This window comes from Athene cunicularia (genome assembly GCF_003259725.1).
Source record: "Athene cunicularia isolate RWA chromosome 2 unlocalized genomic scaffold, athCun1 chr2_part1, whole genome shotgun sequence".
NCBI classification, from domain to species: Eukaryota; Metazoa; Chordata; class Aves; order Strigiformes; family Strigidae; genus Athene; species Athene cunicularia.
The window spans coordinates 144,323,929-144,349,347 of NW_020799095.1; the positions used below are offsets into that span (position 1 = coordinate 144,323,929).

The 25,419-nt window shown below is 36.9% G+C and overlaps 1 protein-coding gene across 1 annotated transcript in view; it reads right to left on the reverse strand.

Moving 5' to 3' along the window:
• The window catches only part of ADCY8 (adenylate cyclase 8), a 133,111-nt gene that overhangs the window by 34,208 nt on the left and 73,484 nt on the right, over window positions 1-25,419 (reverse strand). The window contains exons 6-8 of the mRNA XM_026841894.1: window positions 17,827-17,985; window positions 13,487-13,757; window positions 1,071-1,171 (exon numbers count right to left, since the gene is read on the reverse strand). Coding sequence (XP_026697695.1) covers window positions 1,071-1,171; window positions 13,487-13,757; window positions 17,827-17,985 — 531 coding nt within the window. The remainder of the gene's footprint in view (window positions 1-1,070; window positions 1,172-13,486; window positions 13,758-17,826; window positions 17,986-25,419) is intronic.

A 25,419-nucleotide genomic window follows, 5' to 3' on the forward strand; every position in this document is an offset into this window, starting at 1 on the left:
GTACTTCCCCAGCTGAGAACTACAAAATACATGGGACACCACTGCTGCAGAGTGCAGTTGCCTGCCTGCATCTGACCACTATTTTCATAGTCTTAGACATAAACATGGTGAATTGGGTCTTCCAGAGATGATCCAAGAAATATTGCTGCATTACTGTAACACAATAAGTGTAATTTCTTATATAAATACTGTATTTTCTAGGTTATTCTTCAGGCAGCCATAAATTAAGATTCACCTGAGTGTTAGAAAACACCTACAAATTATGTTCAACTGGGCATTTCCATTTTAGCACTTGCTCTGTCAAAAACTAAATGGGACCTGGGGCATGTTTTAGTGGCAGACATGTTCTGCTCTGCTATGATGCTACAAAACTGACCTTAGTCCTTGTACACACTCTTGTATTCTCACTCTTCAATATTAGACAAAAATGCTAATTGATGTGTTTGACTGTGTGAAATATGTGGACACAGAGGTCTCTGCTATTCCACATTTTGTCACTGTGATAGGAAGTTGTTGCTTGGTCAGCTCCATATAAACAGAAGTGGGAAAAGATCTGCCACATCACCTCCTTGCTTCTTAATGGCACAAGATTGCTTTCACCAGCCAGGTAATATGTATCATCAGCAACAAGGCACAACAGTACAATTTTCTTATGTAGCATGTAAGAAACAAAACCAGAACAATCACTGATTCTCAAAGTGATTACCAGTCACTTAGCAAAGAGGCACTGTTATAAGTCTGGATCATTTTTTACTTCAACACTGGAAGTTGCAGGCCATATCATGTCAAACTTTTTAAACCCAAAGTTCCTACTTGTCTCAGTGAGGATTCTGTTTAAAAACATAACAACATAATGTCAGTAAATGTTGCTGCCTCACATGAAAACATGTAGCTGCAGATAATGTGACATGAAAGCAGTTAATATTGGGAAAAAAGTGAAAAAATATTTCCAAACACTTTTGAGGAACAAGCAGATTTTATTGGCTCATCCCATGTGAATCCTTGAAATGTTATCCCGCTGTTTCCCCAAGAATGCCTTCAGATATATAGAGATATATTTCTGTATTTACCTGGAAGAAGGAAGTAAGCTTTGGATAGCGGTAATAAATACAAGAACAATAAATGCACACACCAAGTTTGATTTGAATACTTCATCCCGCATTTGTGAATACTAGAAGAAAAAAAAAAAAAAAAAGAAAGAAAAGAAGAATAAATTAGCTGTTAACCCATGCAGTAGTTTCATAAAGACTGATGTATATAGGCTACTTCAGGGAAATTAGGAGGAAGAGCTAATAAATCAAAACACCTGGATTTGTTTTTAAAATTGAAACACAACAACTAACTCATTAATAAACTGGTAAAACACTTGATCCAAGAGAGCAAAACTCTGTAATTTGCAATACAAAGTTGTTTTACTTGGTTGCCTCTTTTTCAAAGTTATTTGCTTTAAAAATCCCCAGGTAGATACCAGGAGCTTGTGCTGCTGCGTAGAATATTAAATACTTAATAGTTTAATCAGAGGAACCATGAGTTTCCTCACCTGAAGAAAAATACTGAAGTCAGCTGCGACTCTGTATGCATGACATCACAGAGGTGTCTCCATTCTTGCCAAATTGAGGCCATTGTGGCTTCTTTTTTTACTTTTTTTAAGATAAGTATATACTTTGGGACATTCTGTGACTATCTGGAATGTGGGTCATGATCTTTGTATCCTAACTAATCCAGAGGCTGTGCAGAAACTTGTCGATATGGGCATTCTCCGAGGTAGAAGGTATTATTATGTAAAAAGCCTTTGATGTGCATTATTATTAGGATTTATTGCAAAAGTATTTTTCTGTAGCACATCAAACTACTGAAAATGCTAGCAGGTTCTCCTTTTGTGTGAGTTACCAATAAAAGGAGTAACAGATACATTGGTGAATCATGGTGGATCAGTTAAAGTGGAAACATTATGCAAATCCTCAGTTGGTATTTGTCACTGCTAATTCGGTTAAACTCCGATTGTTTACAGCAGATGATGATTGGTCCATAGACATATTTTTGTAAATCTCTTTATCCTATACTGATGCCACTAAATTATCTTCACCTAATAAAAAAATCCCACAGATGCCTGCCCAAGTCATTTTTCCTCTTGAACAATAACTCCGTTTTATTTAATCTGTTGCAGTTTTGAAGGAGCTAAGAGTTACATGTGCAGAAGAAAAGGAAATCAAAGTCCAAGAGATATCAGATATCAGAATCTTTCTTCAGCAATCTAGAAATAAGGCAAACTATAGTTATAAATGTCTAGAGAACATTATAACTGAGAAAAATTAAAACTGATTGAGAAATATATCAGGAACATACATTGAGAGAATTCAGTTATGAACTGTGTTTTATAGCTCATCTATTCTTGAAGGAAATCCTATCTAGACTTAGACTATATTCACTACATGGGCTGTCAGTAGGGACTTCATCTCAGTTATAAACATCTGGTCAAAACGGTCTCAAGCTCCTGAAATGGGAAAAAGGCTTCTCTCTTCCCTGGCTCCATTTGTTATGAGCATGAGAAGGGGTTTATTCATTGTTGTCCCTCATTTTTGACTCCTCAGCTGTGATAATACCCTGTGTCTGCTGCTTGGCAGAAGCAGTATCACTTTGACATCTTTTCTGATGGTGCTCACAGGCAACTCCATTTTGCTGCTAGAAGCACAGAGGCACTGACCCTGATTCATGAGTGGGAAAACAGAACTGCATCAGTCTGCTTAAATAATGTACCAGGGCTTTTTTGGTTGTGGTACAAAAAAGAACCAAAGGAAAAAAGAAAGGTACATTCCTTAAAATATAACGTGAAATCCCAACTGTTCCTTAGGGAAATTATAGCAAATTAATTGAATGAAAAACAAACATGGAATTGCCTGCTGTGTTGAGCTTTATGTCAAAAGGATTAATGCTGTGGTCTAATCAGTAACAATATTGTGATGAGAAATTATTAGCATCTCTGAGGCAGTACAAACACCAATGATAAATGTAGCACTTCTGTAGCAGTCTGCCCCTTAATGACTTGGAGAAGTAATTGAAGGGTAGACTAAGCCTCAAGGCACTTCCAATAAGTATGGGCAGGTATGTAGCCAACTAGAGCTGCATAGAGTGGTAGGAAGAATCATAAGCTGACCTACTCTGCAGTGACCACCTTAGCTGTACCATCCCGCAGACCTGCCTTGCACTGCATGACTTGCTCATGGTGTAGCAAAGGCTCACCCTGCTTCCCATGGGGCTTGAGCCCATGGCGGTTCCATTGTTTATCTACTGGCTAGCCCAGCCAGCTAGCTGAAACTGAGCTTGCATAAGAAAGATCCTCTGCCACGTAATGCTGCTTATTACCCACGTCTCCTCTCTTTTCCCAGGGTTCTCTGAAAGGGGAGTACCAGTAATACACCAGGCTTTGCAAGTTCACCTAGAGAAAGTGTTTGTGCACTGGGGAGGAAGGTTTTTGATCTTATCCTCACAGCTGCAATTTGACTCAGACAGGACCTTATGAATGAGAAGGGAGACCATGGGATTTTTTTTCTTCAGAGCAATGGTGTTTGTGGCTCTGGAAAAGCTTCTGCAGTACAGGGGAGGGACAGAAGAAGATGTATCAGGAAGCCCAAGGCAGAAGAAGAGATGGATGAACTCCTGAGAAGACCAAGAGGTAGACACAGATCCAGTTGCTGACCAATGACAGAAAAGGAAGATGCTGAAACAGAGTTTACCCAGTGTTTCTTGCAGACAGTCTTGCCACTGGAAGTTTCTGGGTTGAAGGAAAGAGATAAGGCCTATGTCTGCAAGGATAGAACATGCAGAAAGGGCAAATTTTTTTTCCTACTCGTTTAATTTCTATTTATTTCACCCACTGGAAATTCTGAAACAGAGAAACTCAGATATTTACGTCTAATATTTGATCTAAGAAAACCTGTACTGTGAAATTCAAAGCTCTTTTGATATTTTCATTGTGCTCACCTTGGAGAAAATATGTAGACTTTTAAGCCCAGGCTGATTTACAATCCCAATTCAAATATGAAGGAAGAGTTAGAATATCTTTATGTAAATATTTATGTTGGAAACTTTACTTAACAAAAACCCTACTAGCATGTAAAATTCCCTGCCCTGTTACTATGTTTTCTCCTGTATAAAAAAAAACACATGGCACTGATATTTCCAAGTTACTGCTATTAAGGTAGAGCATCGTGATGATATCTTTTATATTATGGGAAATCATCTAAAGTCCTGTCAGATTTTCTTTATGAGCTATTATATATTGGGATACCTTTAGTGTATTTTCATGCAACCATTAGAAGTACTCTCCTGTGATGAGTCTTTTGCTCTATCTGCCTACATCCTATTTGTGCAAATAACCTTTAGCAAAATTGAGAGTGAATTGGTCTCTAAATGAGATATCAAGTGCTAATGAGCAAAATACAAGTTAGTAATGACTAGTCCATTTGGGTAAAGAATCTATAAAATATACCAGGTGGGGATCCTGCACAAATCTTCTGAAAAATATATTACAAAATTCACGTGGAAATATACATACTGCCTCAGGGAGATGACCCATTCACAAATGTGACTGCTACTGCTTGCTGTGGAATCTGCATTTATTCTATCACCAAGGACACAGCGCAATGAGATAATAGAGCAGTGGGAAGATGCACTAATAGTTTAAACTGCTGTGGTATACCAGTTGTTTAAACCATTGTAAACCAGGAGCTGTGCTGGGTCCCATGGTAGTTCTGCGGATGCTGATTCTAGAAATTATTTTTTTTTTTTAACCTTTTTAAACATTAAAAGGAGCAAACCAGCACTTCAATTGCTAGTGTAAATCTGCTGTCTGAAATTGTTTTGCAATTAACCCCCCTCAAAAAACCCAAACTGTTCAAACAGAAGTCCAGCATTACATTTCAGATCTACTCAAGTCACCCTAAACGGTTTATGATTTCATGGCGTGGTAGTCCTGCTACAGAAGACTGTTAGTCTTCTTCCTGTTAATGCAGGAAGAGGAAATATATTGTTCATATGGTTCCTCACCTCTCTGTGGTTTGAGGCACAGAGTATTAACATAATTCTCATTGAACAAAGTTAATGTAACACTTCTTGATCAGGATCTCAGCTATGGATACTGGCTGTTCTGCCTACTGAATAACTGTGGAGTCCAGGCTGAGAAGTACTTACAGATGAAAGAAATAAGTATTAGGCAGATGGCAGCACTGCCTGAAAGTGTGATGGCTAAATGTGAGGGCACAAGATTTTGCATAGGGTGTTACCTCTGACTTGAAGCTGCCACCGGTCTGAACAAAAAGGGAGTGGGAGCAAATGAAAACATCTCACATAGACATATACTGTCTACTTGCTCAGCAGCGCTGCAGGGAGCAGCTCAAGATGCTGATGTAGAAGGTCATGTAAGCAGTTGCAAAATGTTAATGACTAGAAGGAAGCATAATTCCAGGCTGAAAGGTTAGGGATGGGGAGAGCAGAGGGAAAAGGCTTCTGAAATAGATTTATGAGACTCCGATTTAAATATGAGTTTGATTTGTTTTCTTTCCTAAATGGGCAGGAAGAAGGGAGAAAGTGCTATTAATATAAGATAACATGGAGGAAATTGGTACTTTCTGTAGCAAAACAGTTCACACATTTTTTTCATGACCGTCTGCAGACTATGGTTTAACACTAAGGCTACTGGGACAAACCTGTTGCACGGGGAAACAAAGAGGGAAGAGACATTTCCCACATTGTCCCATAAGACATTGTTGTTGTCTGTAATGAAGAGGACACTGTAATTCATCTTTCCTTAATCCACGTCATTCCTTTGCATCCTGGTGCATTCCCCATCCTCCTATGAGCGCACCTACAGTGCCCTGGCACTATGAACACAAGCAAGAAAGTTTTTGACCAGTAACTATCCAGCTGTTGGAGATGCATGAACCAGAACAAGTAAAACAGTCTTGAAATTTTTAAAAGACTTTACTCCAATGCTAAAAACCAGCCAGATTTAGAGAACAGAAGGAAGATTTGGTCCACTTTATGGGAAGGATTTTGTGCTTGTATTGCCTGTGTTTACTGGTTGGGACTAACACCTAAGGAAATATTGAATGAAACACCATTGTCAAAGCATTTCAGCACTGGTGAGCATTAGAAATGTCATACTGAGAAAAAAACGTATCAAAACTGTTTCAAATGTTAACATTATTATTATTATTATTATTATTATTATTATTATTATTATTATTATTATTATTATTATTATTATTTTTACCCAAACCTCTCTTTTTTTCTTCTGCAGGATTGCTTGTGAAATAAGGGCTTAAATATACTTCAAGCAGAATTTTTCTTTCCCAGTGGTTTTCATTAAGCTCTCACCACTGATACCACCTGAGGACTGGTCTCCCATAAATCAAGTAAAAGAGTATGTTTTCCAGTGGAGGTTAAAGTGATGATGGAAAAGTGGGCCTCCATGCTTGCAATTCCCCTTTTTTTTTTTTTCTTTTCAGTCTAAGTACACATCCTATTGCAGATCTTCTCTTGCTGCATTATAACAGCATGCAAGTCAGTGAAATTATTTGAGATCTGTGCTGTCATGTCATCAGTTTGCAAGGAAAATTTTCCCATTACTTTATCTTTTTTAACTTACAATTTACATCTGGATGTAGATTGAAATACAAATTAGTGAGATTACACTGCTGTTGAGAAACAGCAAAGACATGAACAATATTTACCTCTTAGAAGCAGATGTTAAAAAAGGATGTTTGAAACAAAGAGTTGACAAATTAGTTTTGACTTGTAATAAACATAGCAGCTGCCTAGAGGACATCAGATGGATCCTATGACTAAATGAAAGAAACATATCTATATAAATATAGATATATGTTTTGAATAGAAGTGTCAGTTTTTTAATATGCTCAATCACCGTTTGTGCCAAAGCAACCTGTCATCTGACAGAAAACTGCTTTTACTAGACAGCAAACAAAACCCGGCAAATGGCTGTTGTTTTCAGAAGCAGAGTTTGCTCAGTGTAGGCATTTTTCAACAATGAAATGAAATCATTGCAGCATTGTAACACCTCCGTCATGACACTGTCTATTACAACCTCTAGCTCAGTCCCAACTTCTGAAAACTGAAACAAAATGAAAAACAAAACCAGAAAACAAACAATGCAAGCTAGAACCTACAGCTTCTCTACTTCAGTGGACATTTATTACAATTTGAGTTGTGAATAATGCAGCTACCAAGACCCAGCTACCTTATGCTCCAGGCTGGAGTCTTTAAACATCAGTGAAAAAGGCTTGATATGCTCTCTTCTCAATTTATCGCCACTCCGTAAGTCGATGGTGTGCTCTATTCGCTTGTTAATTTCCTCAGGCCCAGACTGGACATGCAAAGCTTGTGCAAGATGGTTTGGAAGCAGATTTATTGAATTTCTTGTTAGGGCAGCCAGAGTCTAGGGGAAAGCACATGCAAACAGAATAAACCTGCTGGTCCCCTTGGGTTAAAAATGCAATGTTTTAGATCATGTTGCATTGCAAACCATTATAGCATTCCATGCAATTCATTCAATGAAATATATAGAAGTGTAAAATAATAAGTCTGTTCCACTAAACACATACAGTACATTAAGGGAAGTAATTTAATGTTGTCTTTTATACAGACTGGGAGGTTTGCTGCTGCACTGAACACTAGGAGGACCATATTTCCCTTTCCAGATTCTGTTAATTAATTATTAGAGCATGCATGAGGGGAGTACACACCAAAATCACGGCAGGGTATCTAACTCAATGGTGTGTTTTAACAACTAAGAACAGAAGCTACAGAAACAGAAGTCACAAAACAGGAGTAATGATGTTTTCCTTGGTCTTAAAGCTACTGGATGTGTGTAGTTAAGGAACAGATCAGTTAGGCAGGAGTGAAGAAGGTGACATTTCTGATTATTTCAACATGGGTTTTCAAATAACATGTTCTTCTTCACCACTGGTATATTTCAATCAGTCTAGATTACAGTTAGGCTATATGAAATAATTTAACTGTAATTCATATTATTTTATATTATCTCAGATGCATTATTCCTTAGGTATTTCAATGACTAATCAAAAGAAAAAAAGAAAATACTTTTGCACAGCTTCACAAAGGAGAGCTAGTGGAGATAATATGAAGGGTGCTTCACTTTCAGGAAAGAGGTAGAGTTTGCTTTCATAAAGAGAATAACTCAGTCCAGTTTCATCGTATCATTTTGTGACACAAACCACAGTGAAGCAGCTTTCCCACTTGAAAGGGAAATTAAACTGCACTACCTGTGATATTCCCAAGGGTTAAGAAATGTTAATGAATGGAAAGGATATAAACCTTCATACATCACAGCATAAGAAATTTCAGAATTATTATGGACAAGAAATACATTTCTGCTTGAGAAAAGTTACCCCATGGGTCCTTGCTGGAAAAATCTTCTGCTATATGTCCTACTGGGCATTGTTGGGAACAGGAGTTTGGGATGCATTTATCACTAGATTTCTCTCAAAAGCCAATTCTTTTGGATCCTGGGATTATGTACAACAAGTGATATAGGGAGATTTCCGTTGTTCATATTGAAAGGACAGTCAACAATCACATTCTAATGAATCTAGGACAGCACATTAAAACACAGGAGTGGTCTCAGGTACCTACATTCAAACCTCAACTGACAACTTTCTTTGCAGTCCTAAAATAAAGTCCAAGGACTTCGTAGTCACAGACAGTATCTTGTTTTCTCATATTTCATTGTTTGATGAGTAATTTAAGACCCCAATAAATAGGCAGAAAAGGATGTCAGGACTGAAATCCTCTGTCTAGTGAAGTGAAAAACAATATTCTGGTTTGCTTTAGTAGAGAAAGGACTCCATCAGAGTAAGTTTGGCAAACCACTGCTCAAATATCCCCATTTTCCCTTCAGAAAATCAGTATCATCAACATTTAAAAAAAAAAAAAAAAAAAAAAAAAAAAAAAAAAAAAAAAAAAAAAAAAAAAAAGGAAACTTTTCTCATACTAAAGTTTCTTTTCCTATACTAAAGTTTCAAATATGCCTGAATCCGTACCTTAGCCTTGGAGAGCTAACGTTGAAACTCTAAAGTGAGAGCCAAATTTCAGGCAAACAATCCACTGAGTCAGCTGGATAAATACTGTATTAATACACACTAAGGTACTATAGTTTAGGTATTCTTATCTTTTTGTTAAATAAGCTATGCAGAAAAGTTATCAGTTTGTGTTGGCTGAAATCTTACAAGAGAGTCTGAAGTCACTGTTAAAGGACAAGATCACATCAGATGTTGTGGTGTGCATTAGTTCCTCAGAATTAGTCCATATTGCTGTATCTCCATTGGAAGTGGAGAAGCTCCCTAATAGTTTACTCGAGCATTGTGTTTTATTTACATGTGGAGAATTATCTCAATTCATTCTAGTAAGTGACTAAATTTTGCTTCAAATTATATTTAAAAATTTGATTAATATGAAGAAGTGCCTTGCTGAATGTATGAAGTGATTTACAATTCATGGTAGATGAACATGACATAATATCACCACTATGGCAATGGTGTCGGTGGTATTGGGGAAAAAATGGACTCAGAAGTTACGTTTACTTTCAGAGGATAGCAAGGAAATTAATATTTGAGTTTAGCGGTCATTTCTCCCTCGCATCCACACATACTTAAGACAACTGCTTTCCTGTAATTAGTAACAACAATAATGAAAAATATCATGCAAATTATTGTCTCAAGAAGATGTTCTAAACACATTTTGTCTCTGTATCCCCCTTTTTGCTCTACATCTTTTAAGACTCTGTTATGCCAACATTAAGAAACATTGGTTTTCCCTGTTACCTCACCTACAGTTTTGTGAATAGTTGTATGGAAGACACAATTGTGAATTGTAAGATACAATGGACTTGACCTTTCCTGATGCTGACCATAACTGTTCTTCATGCAGGAACGCATACAAGCTTCTGTTAAGAAAAAGCCCAGCCAAACTTGAATCTGAGACTAAATGATAGGATGAAATAAAACAAACAAATAATAAAACTCCAACTTCAAAAATATTATACAGACATTTTACTTTCTTCCTGTAAAGTTTTAATGAAAAAAGTTGAAACATCCCGACCTCAACAAGAAAGGAAATTTTTAATCAGTGCCATTTAGAAAACTCTAGGAAGGCTTTAATTTTTATTTTTTTTTTTTCATACTGCAAACACCAGATCTTGGAGGGAAATAGCAAAATACAAAGTCATATGTTTAAAGGGACAGGATATGGTTCAAGAGGAAGACACTTAAATTAAGATGTTTAGGGGCTTGGTGTCTAAGCTTCTATTATTGACAATATACTCTCTGGATACTTTCAACTGGCCAATTATATGCAGCTATGACCATCTGAGATGCCCTAGGGTATCCTGGACAACAGTGTGGAGCTAGGAGATATAGCACAAGACCTATGGGAACCCCATGCATTTCTGGTCAGTGGTGAGGACCATCTGGACTGTGCCAGGGTATCTCAAACTGCGGTGGAAAGCCACAGTTAAGCTGAATCAAGCTCTTAGCATGTTTCAGCATAGGTGTTTACCACTATTTGAGACATCGAAGTCCCTTACCTGGATTTTAACTGGTAGTCCAGATGATCACAGGTCTTTTATAGACCCCTTGTCATACGGATGTCTGAGGCACCCTAGAGCACCACAAGTAGCACTAGAACTGTGTGTTTAGGAGCTGAGCTTTGTGGGATTTTAACAACTGGGACACTCCATAGATACACAAATGCAAGTGCCTTGGTTTTGAACTGAATTCCACCCTGTTGTTTATACTTGTCTGTCATCTTGGCAGTCTCTAAGTATAATTTTTGTGATAACTGTTGAGTCATTGCAGCCACCACTATAATATGCTTATACCAGACAGACATTTTGAAATGCTTTTTTTCCTAATTCACATCATTACAGGCCCATCAGGTGCCTCCAGCACTGCACACAGTGACCACATAATGCTTTCAGATACTTCTATTATAAAGCCTGGTGAAGAAATCCCGCTTCATCAGCTATTAATTTGTTTTAGAGGAGGGAGGCCTTCAGTCTCTTAACATAAAATAACTTCTATACAACTTTCTTTTCATTAGGAAAGAAGCCCAGACACTTGTTTCAATAAGAGAAAACTCTATCCATATTGGGCATGGTCTGAATTTCAGAGCAGGCACTTTCATCCTTGGCTTATCTCACCATTAGAGATAAAGCACATGGTGCTAAATGTGCTGTGGACACATGTAGCTTTTGTTAGTGTCTGTGACTGTATACATAAAGAGTGGTTATTCTGTTCTTCACTCATATCAACACATCTTCAATTCAAGTCAGTGGACTTTGGCTGCCTATAGAAAATGAGTTTGAGATAAAGAATATGAATTGTGATGAATTTGTGTTTGGCCAGAAAACTCACCAGAGCCTTTGTCATTTCATATTCTTCCTAACATAACTACAGCTAAAAGTAAGACACATGATCAGTTGCTCAAATTCTGTTGTAATTTATATTGAGTAAAGAAATTATTTAAATGCTATTGGCAAATGTTCAAACATATGGAGTGATTCATTGTTAGGATGCGGCTACTTGGATTCTCAACATCTGCTGCTGTCAGTGACCTTTAGGCTGCATAATTAATGTTATTAAATGCTTGTTCTGTCCAAGACTGACGCACCTCTGGAAAAAGCTACTATATCCTAGTGTAATTTAAAACTGTCATCTACATTTTGAGCTGAAATACATTATTCATGAGTAGTAATGCCTACTGTCTCAACTTTAAAATTGAAAATTATGTAATAATTGAATCACACATGGAATAACAGATTTTTAAAATCTTGTCTCCACCAAAAAGCTTATTGTAAAGCTGTGCAATATAAAATTATAGTTATTTCCAGCATAAAAACAAGTTCTTAAAAAAACAGTGAGAAACTATTCTAAAAATGGATTGTTTATTGCCAGAAGACAAAAATCTGCTTTGAAACAACTGTTTAGTTATGCCTATATCTATGCTTTTCATGTTTTTGGTTTGTTTTTTTTACTAGTTTATTGGGTGGGAGTTGTGCAAAAATTGAATAAAACAACTAGTCCTTTATTTCATTCCTCGCCTTTGTTTGTATCAAGTTCAGATTTAGCTGAGAAAATTATCAACAAAATGATAGCCTGCTCTGCATAGATTTTTTTGACTACAGAAATTGGAATGTCCTAAATAGAAAGAAGAAGAAACAGAGAGAGATCAGAAGATACTCACAGCAGCATGCACCCATACCTCTATTCCTAATGAAATGAGAATTTAGAGACAGATCAACAAAATACAGAGAATACTAAAAGGCAGTGTACATGCAAATACACAGATGTACAGAACATATATAAAACAAGTGTTTTATATAACAGCAAACTACGCCATGCTCCAGTTCAGTTTGAAGAGACGAATACACCGCCATGGACTGATTGATTGTGAAGGCTTATCACTTCTGGGCAGATTTGTAAGAAGCAGAAGACGGTTGACAAAGCAAGACCTCCACACAACAACGCTTGAAGTTCAACAGACAGTGCAGACCAGTAGGACTAAGGATGTGCAGCAGAAGAAAGGATATATCATGTCATTACAGATCCCTCAGAAAAATGGAAGAAAACTCAAGCTGACCTTGTTTCATAAGGACTCATCAATCTTTCAAATTCAGTGAAAAGAATGGTGTTTGAGGGCATTTTAACCTTTCCATCTTTAATTCCTCTAAGCAAGCAGATTTCACAAAGTGATTTTTATGACTGTGCAAGAATTGCTGGTTCCCAGGGTGCTAGCAATTAGCCATGCAGTGCTGTTGGAAAAGATCTGACCAGGAGCAGTTGCTATTATCTCATATTTCTATTGAGCTATGATGACCTTAGAGTCTAGCTCACCTGCTAGTGAATCTTAATTATGTCTTAGAATCTAAGTTTTTTTTATATTTTTGATTAAAAAATAAAAGAAGTGAGTAACAGACAAACTGTTTTCACAAGGTCTTTTTTTAAGGTAGATCTTTTTTCTTTCCCTTATAGATCAATAACCTACACTATGTTTTCTCCTCTGGCAAAATGTTCATTCACTCATCCCTTTATTTTGATGGCAGTGAAGCTACATAATGAGATGCACAGATTGACTAGAATGTCCAAGCTAGTTTAGTAACATTTGCTTTAATTTTCATTTCCTTCTTTATGGACTGGTTAAATTAAAACCAAGCTGTGTAGCATTTAATTTCAGTTGGAAAAAAAAATAATCAAAAACCTCTGGTCTACTGGCATTTCCCCAGTTTGTATACATGATTTATTTCTGCCCTGAAACAATTTGTTTAATCCTCTGCTGTTACAGTATGTGTTAGAATAAAGGTTAAAGATGAATTTGTCTCCTCTGAGGATTCCATTATTGAAATGCACTCAAGCATGCATTCATACTTGATGACATTAAAGGAAGTTTGACTTACGTTCTGTTTTCCCACTATGTTATCAAATGGAAGTTCAGGGCTCCAGGATCCTTCGGTAAATGTTGCTCCACTGTTTCTCCTGTCGGAGGAGCTGACAGCCTCTTTCACAATATCTTCAGGCAAAGTCAACAGACTCTCTTCAGGTTGTTTAATTAAATAAGTCTCAATGTTATGCTTCCTCAAGAATTCATTACGCTCTTTGCCATGCCCTTCTTCAACTTTATAATCCCCGTTCAGGCAGTCCAGAGTGGCTTTGGAGATGTGAATTCTCCTGCATAAGTGAAATAAGTAGTACCAAATACTGATTGTGCTCTAGTATACATAGGTAAGGAGAAGTTTATGAACTCTCCATCATTTTTAATATGATGGATAAATAGAAGGTTTTCTATTGTATATGATGATTTTTATAAAGAAAATTAGTTTATTTTTATATAAAGAAATTTAGTGTATTCAACACACAAAAAATGAGCTTCACTTGGGAACAAATACTCTCAAGATATGTTCACATCAATAGGAACTCACAAATGCACAAAGTCCTGTCACAGAAAAAAAAACCAAAACATTTTGACCTTCACACCTGGTACCTTTGCTTACAGTAATAGATTAATGGGAGACCTTCCTGAGTAAAATACTATTCAGAGTGAATGAAAATTGCCACTTCAGGTAAATATGGTAAGAGGAAAATATATGGTATGCATTAGAGCAGTTTATGTGAAGCTCTGTCATTTCCTCCAGTTAACTAAGGTAGCTTAGACAGTGGAAGTTAGTGGTCTGATTGCCTTTGAAGTGAATTAGGGAAATAGGGAAACTGTACAAAGGCAAGTGAGGTGATAATATCTGGTAAAACTAAGCAATGAGTTCAAAAAGATTTTGCAAAAGTGAAACTGAATTTAAGATATGACACAGAAAGCTAAAATTTGCAACAAGATGATAGAGCTTTGGATATCTCCCAACCAAACCTGGAGGGTCTTTCTTATTTCTGTTTTTAAGAAAACTTTAAGTTCTTACATGTAGGGTACATTGCAGACACCTCTAAAACACATCCACATGGTTAGCTATGCTATACTTTATAAAGCAGCATCATAAATTCAGTAAGAGGAGGTGTTTGTTAGATATTTATCTAAGTCAAGCAAATAAATACAGTGACTCCATTAACTGGCTCATTTTTCAAACTTTGGATGCATGGCACTTTCTGAAAGTCAGATGTGCCGACAAATTCCTAAAATTCAGAGTCAGCTAAAATTCTTGATCACTTTTTGATGACCCATGCTGAGGCATTTTTCTTAGGTACCACAAATTGGCTTTTCTCTACTGAAGGAAATGGTCCTAGCACACCCCTTGGGAACTTTCTTCTGGAACATAAAGGATGCCACTACAGTTAAACTGCATAAAATACTGATGGAATAAAAAACTATAAGTGCCCGTATGATATGCACGTACTGTTAGAAAATAAAGTACCCGTTGTCTTTAAGCAGTGTGAAATGCTCAGCAGTATCAGAATTTCACACAAACTGGGTCTATGTAGAGTGATAAATATCACCAGCTCTTTAAAAGAAATCAGCCATTTTTTAACCTATCGCATCTTCCCTCTGAAGTCAACACAGGTTTTGGGCAATTTTCACTGTCTGAAGTCATGCTGTTATGATGTCCACAGAGATAGGACTCTTTTGTAGTTAACTGTCATTAAAATTGGCAATAAAAATCAGTAAATATGTTCCTCAAATGCAAGTAACTTTTGACATAGACTTTCAAAACAGAGCATATGACCTCTGAGAAAGATAATGCATTTCCTAGCTCTTAGAAACCTAAATAAGCTAAATTGATTTAAGTACTTATTTAAAAAAGAAAAAAAAATAAAAATAAAAAGAAAGTGATACATTAGTTGCCAGGGTGACTATCTTTGTGCTGAGTTTCAACTAACATAATTTGGGCATATTGCATTATAAACCCTGAAATATGGATTTTATAATGGAAATGATAACAGCTTTAACTAGAGCATGGAGCTGGCTATTGATGTAATACACTTAAATGGACTAAATATTAATAAATAGTTGGTAGACTCAAAATATTTTCTGGTTTCACCTTTTGTACAGCTTGTTTAAAAAAACTTGAAGTGTATAGTGGAGAAGTGTCTTTCTAATTTCATACAAATATAGTAAATTGGGAACCTGAGTCCTGAAGTCAAAACGTATAGCCTCTCCTACTGTTGAAAACATATCAGGCCCAAAGCTTTAGATGATACCTGTCACAGATACTGGAAATTTAAATATTAACTAGGTTTTATGATAATTCAATGCCATAGATTATTACCTAGATATAGCATGTGAAGATGATTAGAAGATCGGGTCCTGGCAGAAGACTGTCTCTGAATTAACACTATAGGATCTTACATGGTTTCCTTCTCAGGTGTTGTGGACACATTTTTTCCTCTCAGAAACCCAGAAATGATTGCTTTTTCTCAGTGCACCTGAGTGCCTCCTTCCACGACAGTTGGGCTACCCACTTGTGCTCCTTCACTTGGGGGCAATCTGTCCCTGCGTCACCCATGCTTACGAGCAATCAGGGTGATCCGCAGCCATCGAGGGAAGAGCTGAGCCCCTTCTCTCCCACCCCCATACTGGGTAGAGGGATCCTCCCCATCCTGAGCAGGCGAGCTGACTCCCTCCACTGTGAATTTAGGAAAGGGCTGTCCATCTTTGGTCTTGTTTCACACTGGGAGCACGACCATTCATAACACCAGGGCAGATTTTCTGATGAAACAGAGGAAAGCAGTGCAGCTCTGGCACTGGGAATGATCTCGGTACCGTGGCAAACAGGGGGATTTGAGTGTTGGAGACAGGGAGTATCAAGGAAAGGCTGAAGTAAACTTAACTGCTCTATTAAATCTGGACTGCACGCTAGGAAAACCTGACATGAATCACTGTTTTGAGGGACTTAATGAACTGCTGTCACATACAGGTTTTGTTCTGTTGGAAAAATAATATACAGGAGAGGAAATAATTTTGCTCCAATAGACTGCAGCATAGCCACACATTTTATCAAGAGCAAGGTGGTGCATTCTCTGGGTTATTCATTAATAGCCATACTACTTGTATGCACTAGCAACAATAAACTATACTTTTTGCAGATACGGATGGTGAAACTACAAATGATTGATTTGCACATGTCAACAAAGCAGCATATGACCTTTCTTAGTCATCTGGGGCTCTCATGTTGGTCAAGCGTCAGGGAAAGATTTTTTCTGCAACTTTCTACACTGGTGACATATGTAGAGTATAGAAGTTGTTTTCAGAGCATGCAACGTTTCATTTTCTGTTGATTCTAAGAATGCATATTAGTATAAATGTCTCCATGGGGAATGATGGAAGGCATTTGCATTTGCAAATACAATATAAAGCAAATATCTGTCTAACTTCCTGGGAACACAACAGCTCTGACAGCTCCTGATGTGTGTGTAGGGAGTAGAGCACATGGCTGAGATTTGATGATTTAAAACCTCTCTCACTCAAGATGATAGCATCACTTAGACTTTTTCCACATAAAGATGTCCACTACTATTGCTTCTATGTTGTAGGGAATTTTTTGTTAGATCTTTCATCAATGGAAAGTGGAACTGAAAGGGAACAGAGTATTCCTGAAACCACTGCTGTTGCTTCAAATCTAGGATTTGCAACTTTCAAACTACCATGAGATATGGGCCATGGTAAGCAGAAATAACATTTTATCTTCCAGGTGAATCAGCAACCTCAGACAAAGAAAAACTAGGCAGCTCAATGGAAAATCATATATTTTCACATATAGACAGGCTGACATATATGTCTCTAAACATCTAATAAAGCATCAAATTATTTAAAAGACTCCCTAGAGAGCCTGCTGTCCATAATGTCTTGTTATTAGTGTAATGGCCTATGAACACATAATTCTTCCCATGCTTTGTGAATTATGAAATAAAATAAATTACAGCCTTGTGCCTCATAGCAGCATTGGAATGCAAAGGACAAGTGAATGAAGTCTGGAAAACCTCATGAACGGTCAATACCTCACTTGGAAATCTGGGCTACCTCTTAGTATTATATGGGCTGAATATAACTACTGATCTTTTTCAGGAAATCATAGCTGGCAAAGAAAAATAAATACTTTTGTCTTTTCCAATGCCTCTGCAAACTGACTATTTCTACCTTTTTTGCACATAGCCTCACAAATCCTTGCCAACTGCAAAATAGCAAAAAAAATAAAGTCATAGTTCCTGAAATAATGTAACACGATTAATCTGTTGGCAAGGTTAACAGTGTAGTGTGTTGGCAGTGTTTTCTGCCTGTGGGAAATACACGTTGCCTTACCCAGGAATTCCACCTGACTCAAGTTTGTTTGCAATATCCACATCCCATGACCAGACATCAAACTGCCACTTTCGTAGGCCCAGCACTCCACACAGAACCGATCCCGAATGTATCCCTATTCTCATGTCAATGTCATGCTTCGTTCTTGACCTAACATATCTGTTAAACAAAACAAGAAAAAAACAAAAGACCAGATTCATGAAAGTGTATGCAATGGTTTTTCATAACTTTTAGAAACAGATACAGTGTAATTTGTTATAAAGAACCACTTAGACTGTCAAATCAAGAGATAACTTTCTAGGTAGCAAAGTACAAGTAGTGATAAAATTACTCTAAAAGCCAGATTATCATTAAGCACTTAATTGCATGCATGGTTCAGTAGCACATGTTATTATTGCTATCAGACAGAAAGAGAAACATAGGGAGAGAAAAAGATGTCTTTGTGAAGTGTCTGGTCAATGAGTCCTTTACCTTGGAATTATAGAAGAGCATTCAATAAAATTACAAAAATTATTATCATCAAACCTGCACGTATTTTTATGCTATTGTACCTTTTTTAATAATTTTCAATATTTCAAAAATGTTACTTTGTTGACCAAAATTTCCCAGTTACTCTTTGTCCAAAGGTGAATTATTTTCAGTAGATTTGGCTAGAAGACCATTTGCTCTGTTATGGTAACAGCGTGAATCTACAGTCAGACTCCTCCATTCTGTGTGATGGCAAAGACAATTTCATCTCTCAAAAGTTAACATATGGAGGCTTATTTGTTAACAGTCTGAGAAAAGGGACTTTGTCCCAGCACTGTTTTCAATTAATATGTCTATTGATTATAAAGGGAATTTTACTGTGTTAAAATAGTATCTTCTTCTGATATGAGATAACATATATCATTCACAGCCACAGGAACCTTAGTAGTGTCTTAGACCTAGGATTGCCTCTTCCAAATCAGTATGGAGATACTGCAGTGCATCACCATGGGAAGCTCACAACTAAAACAATTGAGCTGTGTCCATTGGGATGATGAAGAGAGCACTTCTACAGTTCTGCCTGTATGACAAAAATTATTTGCACTGGAATTAGTACTAATTAGAGCTATCATTCATTAATATATAAATAACAAAGTTGGGATAGAAAAAGCTCGTTGTGACTGTTGGTCTACAAACAAAGCTGCTCTTTTTTCTGTAAAGAATCTCCGCTCTACTGTCACTGAAGTCAATGGCAGCACAGCAAGATCACACAACAGAGCAGGCAAAGAATAAACACATTCACAACTCTGAAGGTAACTATCCTTGCCTCAGATGCCTCAGTCACGACCTTGACAGACCCCGTCTAGAGGACAAAAGGGTAAATTGCTTACTGCTTCTAATACTTGGCCTTTCATTGTTGCAATGGGGTATCAATTCAGTTTGTGGGGGAAAAAAATAGTTTTAAAATTGAGAGAAAGTAGTCATATAAAAATGTGAGGAACTGAAAATAAGCAATGAATCTTTATTTCCCATCCCTGTATATTCTGAAACCTTGGAGAAAAGCATGCCTATAAGTCCTAGTGCTGCTGTTTGCCTGAAACAAGATCTGTTCACTGTATCAAGAAGTTAAGATATTTCAGATATTTAAGAGGAAGACATTTTTAAATGTTAATCATAAAGTAATAAAAAAGAAGCTTTGTGAATGGATATATCTCCATTCTGCTACTCTGAGTTTATAGTTTTCATTTACAAATTTCTTTATTGCTTTGCAAGCAAGAGGGCTTGAAATATCAAAATTAAACAATCACTTGTCTCTGGAAGATGGGACATGGAAACGACGCCTCCACACTGAAGTAGTGCCTTAAAGGCTATGAGAACAGCTAAGAGAAGTGAAAGCACTGTAATTTGTAATGTGTTTTGAATAATTTTTATGGATATGCTGCAAAAATATCTAAACTAACACTCATAGCTGTCAGAGGAATTATCACACAGCTCCCCACATGATCGTTTCCCCAGTCTGTCTTTTCTTTTGTTCAGACTAAGATAATTATTTCTCATTTTATGTCTGATTTCCTTATCTTGAAGTAAAAAGCAAATTGGCTTCAGAGGAATAATTGAGCAAAAAGCTTTTCATTGAAAAATGCACACAATAAGAGGACACTAAGTTTAATAAATTGGTCTAATAGCATATATTTACGTAATAACTCTCTATATATACACACACAGTCTATTAGACCAATTTAGATTTTAAGTACTATAGTATTAAATTGCTAATAAATATTAGTATCTAACATTGGACAAACACTAGCATTGGACAATCGTCAATGGCATGGAATATAGCAAGTCCTAATGCCCGGCAGAGTAGCACTGGGCACAAGCCTACACTGAGAGAGTAGTGGCTGGAGAGCATCTCTGTAAAAAGGGATCTGTTTCCTCTTTAATTTCAAATTAAAGCTATATTTGACCACCAAAACACCCAGCTTCTTCTGCAATCATTCAAAAGAGCAAACTTGAATGTTTTCACTACTTGATAAACTTGAAAAAATAAAAGTAATTTAAATGAAAAATCAGTTACATGAATTTAAAACTTGTTTCTAGATCCCAAGAGAATTATCATACCTAATTAGGCTGTATCATTTAGATACTTGATTATCTTGTCTGGTATCTGATTGTCATCAGTGAGAAAGCAACAACATGAAAAAGATAAATGTCTTCTTAACCATGTGCCATTAATGGTTTCCTCATCCCCTGAAACATAAGGGTTTTAAACCATTTTCCATATTTATATGAAGTCCAAATCCTCATCAATATTTAACCCTTTTCAGCTGAGCTGTTTCATTCAGTGTCATCTAGCAGCAAAAATATATTAATATAATATAATACAATATAATTACAAAGGGATGAAATTTAACAAGTGCATACGCTGGGTTCTGCACGGAGGATGTAGTAACACTGGGCACAAGTCTAAACTGGGAGAGGAGTGGCTGGAGAGCAGCCCTGCAGAACGGGACCTGGGGGTGCCAGTGGGCAGCAGGCTCAGGGTGAGGCAGCAGTGTGCCCTGGCAGCCCAGAGAGCAAACCGCACCCTGGGGTGGATCAAACACAGCGAAACCGCCTGGTCAAGAGAGGTGATGATCCTGCTGTATCCAGCATTGGTGCAGCCTCACCTTGAACACTGGGTGCGGTGCTGGGCCCCACGGTGCAAGAAGGGTGTGAAGGTCCTTGAATGCATCCAGAGGAGGGCCAAAGCTGGTGACAGGGCTGGAAGGGATGTCCTGTGAGGAGCGGCTGAGGGCTTTGGGCTTGTCTAGTTTGGAGAGAAGGAGGCTGAGGGGGAACCTCATTGCTCTCTCCAGCTTCCTGAGGAGGGGAAGGGGATGCGCTGAGCTCTTCTCCCTGGGGTCCAGTGACAGGACATGTGGGAATGGATCAAAGCTGCACCAGGGACATTAGAAAGCACTTCTTTACTGAAAGGGTGGTCAGACACTGGAACAGGCTTCCTAGAGAGGTGGTCCATGCCCCAAACCTGTCACTGTTTAAGAAGCATTTGGACAATGCCCTTAATAACATGCTTTAACTTTTTTTTTTTTTTTTTTTCAGCTCTGAATTGGTCAGGCAGTTGGACTAGATGATCATTGTAGGTCCCTTCCAACTGAAATTTCTATTCTATTCTATTCTATTCTATTCTATTCTATTCTATTCTATTCTATTCTATTCTATTCTATTCTATTCTATTCTATTCTATTCTATTCTATTCTATTCTATTCTATTCTATTCTATTCTATTCTATTCTATTCTATTCTATTCTATTCTATTCTATTCTATTCTATTCTATTCTATTCTATTCTATTCTATTCTATTCTATTCTATTCTATTCTATTCTATTCTATTCTATTCTATTCTATTCTATTCTATTCTATTCTATTCTATTCTATTCTATTCTATTCTATTCTATTCTATTCTATTCTATTCTATTCTATTCTATTCTATTCTATTCTATTCTATTCTATTCTATTCTATTCTATTCTATTCTATTCTATTCTATTCTATTCTATTCTATTCTATTCTATTCTATTCTATTCTATTCTATTCTATTCTATTCTATTCTATTCTATTCTATTCTATTCTATTCTATTCTATTCTATTCTATTCTATTCTATTCTATTCTATTCTATTCTATTCTATTCTTTCTATTCTATTCTATTCTATTCTATCCTATTCTATCCTATTCTATTCTAATTTTAAAATACTATAAATTATAATATTGTATTTGTACCCTATATGGGAACTAATACACACAGATCTTATTGGAGAGACTAAGTATAAATGATGGTGCAACTGAGCAATGCATCCCTCTATTTACAGTGTTTACTAAGGATTGCTGGATTTTAACTTTTCCTTTGTAATAAAAATGTGGTAAATGTCCTGAAAAGGCTTCGGCATCCTCAGACAGACATATAGGACTTCCGCATTTGTTCAAAACTTCACATAGCTGTGCTGTTCACACCATCTCCTGCATGACACTGCAGACTCTAATCAAGGTCCTATCCCCCTCGCCTTATCTGTTGTCTTTCAGTCTCCCAGCAACTTCTTCCTGTGTGCTGCTCAGGTGATATTTGATCTCAGGTCTTCAGATGCACTCAGTGTGGATCTGGCTAGCTGCCTGCATCCTTTGACTGAGGATTGTTGTGTTTTTCTGTCTGCTGCAGTGTTGGTGCACCTACAGGGCCCTATCTTCACATCCTCCTCTTATTTGCCCTTCACAGAAATGTGTTTTTATATTGATAGATAGGAAACTAATTGCTTGAGGGGACCTGAATGAATTGAGCCAGGGACAGTCTGAGATATATTTAAACAAACCCTGTCCAGAACATGAATTAAAGCACAACAGCAATCTAGTCTTGCTTCCATTTTATTATTATTTGTAACACAAGACTGAGAGCAGAGCTGTTGAAAACCCGTTTGTAGAGACATTCGTTTTCACAAAACTTCTGATGTATGGTTTTAAATTGAATAAAGAATAAATGGCTGTAGTTTAAAAATGGATTATGTAAAAAGCCAAGGAATTATTATTTTTCTTAAAAATTTTGAGTGATGGGGAGTGAAACAGATTTCTGAATTATGTAGAGAAGAGGACTTTAACATGGTCAAATCAAAATCCCTAACAGTCATGCTACCACACACTTCAGTAGGTCTATGTACTGCTACAGGGAAAAAAATTGAAAAACTTTGAAACAAAAAACCCTGGATCATCTTCACCAATAACAGTACTTCTCATTTATTCAAAAAAAACCCCTTCTCATAAATAGTATTATGTACTACATACTGAAAAAATTAAAAGTGTTCATTTTGTATAAGCTTAAGTGTTCCACATTTTTTAGTTCTCCTGTCTCTTAAATTTATTCATCAGTGAAGCTTCTAATTTAAAAAAGTATTGATTCAACCAGTTTACAGGCTCTCACAAATACTTAGACAAAGCACATGCATGAAGATGCATTATTGATGATCTGTAAAGCAGCCCTATTTACCTCACAAGCTGTCTGATATCTTATCCAGGATGAGGCAACTGTGACTGATGCTATTCATGCTCTTCATCTTATTTCAGTCAAGTCAGTGATAAAAATTTCATTGATTTTAATTGGATCTTGGCATTTCCTTCTGGCCAGCATTCTTTGATGGGTATTTGATTTCTGTGCTGTTAATCAGAGGCTTTCCTATTTGCATGTAGAAGGTGAGCCAAAAGTTATAAATCTGCTTTTCAACCTTTCCTGTAGCTGCCAAAAATCTGAATGCCCTGGAATTCACACCTTGTACGTCCAGACAGTGACATACTGACTACATCTGTGCTGACCCGTTTAACTGCAAGGTTTTGTCTATACTTTGAGATACTTAAACCAGCCCCAGAATTTTTATTTTTTTTTTTTTTTTTCTGGTCAACTATCTCTCTCATAGCCCATTCTCAGATTCAGCAGCTTATATGTGATGAAGACCATTTCCAGTAGGTAATTTAAATGCAACTGCCTGGTTTTGGAAGCAAAAAGTTCAGAAGAATAGAGTTGGACAGTCTGTGCCACTTTTTCCTGGTGATAGTTAACATTCCCTGGGGCTGTTTAATTTACCCATCAAGACATAGCCATTATCATCCTTGTGCAGATGTAATAGGAAAGTCTATGTATTCTGGCAGAAGTAAATAAAGGTCTTATCTGACTCTGCTTTGAGCACAAGGTTGGAATAGTGATCTCCTAGTGACCCCTCCAAACTGGACTGTCCTATGATTCTAACGTTCAATTACACAGAGAATTTTTGGGTTGGACTCAACATATATGTGGAATTTTCCTAAAGGAACTCAAATGATTTTTGGTGCTGATCTGAGAGGGTAGTAGGTGAACTGAGGTAAGTGCTCTTTTTGGTGTGCCTCTGGGAACTGTGTCATGCTTGTGAAGGAGATATCCATTATTTTTAAAAAGCTAGGTAATAGGATGTACTAAACCACTGAATAGTTCAAAGAATACAGCTCAGGTAATATGACTCACAGGATGTAACACTTGTAGATGGACTTTACACAGCATTGAATTTACAATTTAAGGTAGATATTATCCCAAGAAACCAGTTTAAAATAGCTCAAGGGTGAGTTTACCTTGGAATTAGAGCTGGGTTCCAATGTCAGCAGAAACTATTGTCTGGAGAAGTTTCATATCATCAGACTTATCATTAATATAACTGACTTGCTCTGAGTTCAGACGGATACTATAGCAACATGGACAGAGTTAAACCACTACTGTATTCTTATTTCTTATATCTGTCTGCACTGAGAGGCAAGAAACTAATATAGCACAAGAGAGTACAAACAGTATTATCAGAAGTCTGCTTTTTCATCTAAAAACTGTTATAAAAAGCTATATAATTATATACACTCCCATGCCATTTTGCCAATATAGCTTTGACTATATTTGGTGGCACATTCAAAAGAAAGATGTCTCAGAGGTACAAGAATCTCTTAATCTCTACCCATTTCAATTCATATTGTCACCCAACAGCACAAACAGGGAAAGATACACTGCCCTGACGCTCTCTTCATTTGCAGTTAGTGGCTGAAATGGGCACATGGAGGTGACAATGGGATCAAGTCCCACTGTGAAACCTATTCACTTTCTGGCCTGTCTGAAAAGTGCTGGCTGAACTTGTGAATATCTTGCAATGTCCCTTTCCACCACCACACAGAAATGAAGGTTAGCAGTAGTTTTTTCGTAGGCTGAGTCTTGTACATTATAGAAGAAACAATCCGTGGAAGGAATCCAGAACTGGATCCATTATATTATTTAATTATTATATAATTAAATAATTATTTATGAATCATGGAATATGAAAGCAATCCCTGGATGTTTCACTGCCTGATTAACTTTTTTAACAAGCATTGATCACTTCATGAATTATTTTTAATATGCAACAGCTGAAGTTAAATGCAGTTTTTCCAAGCTAAAGGCAGGAAACTTGCCAGGTCAGTCACTGAGATAATCTGAAATAGTTGTAGTGTTTTGGGGATTTTTTTGGTTGGTGTTTTTTTTTTTTTGTTTTGTTTGGGTGTTTTTGTGTGTGTGTGTTTTGTTTAGTTTTGGGGGGGGGGGG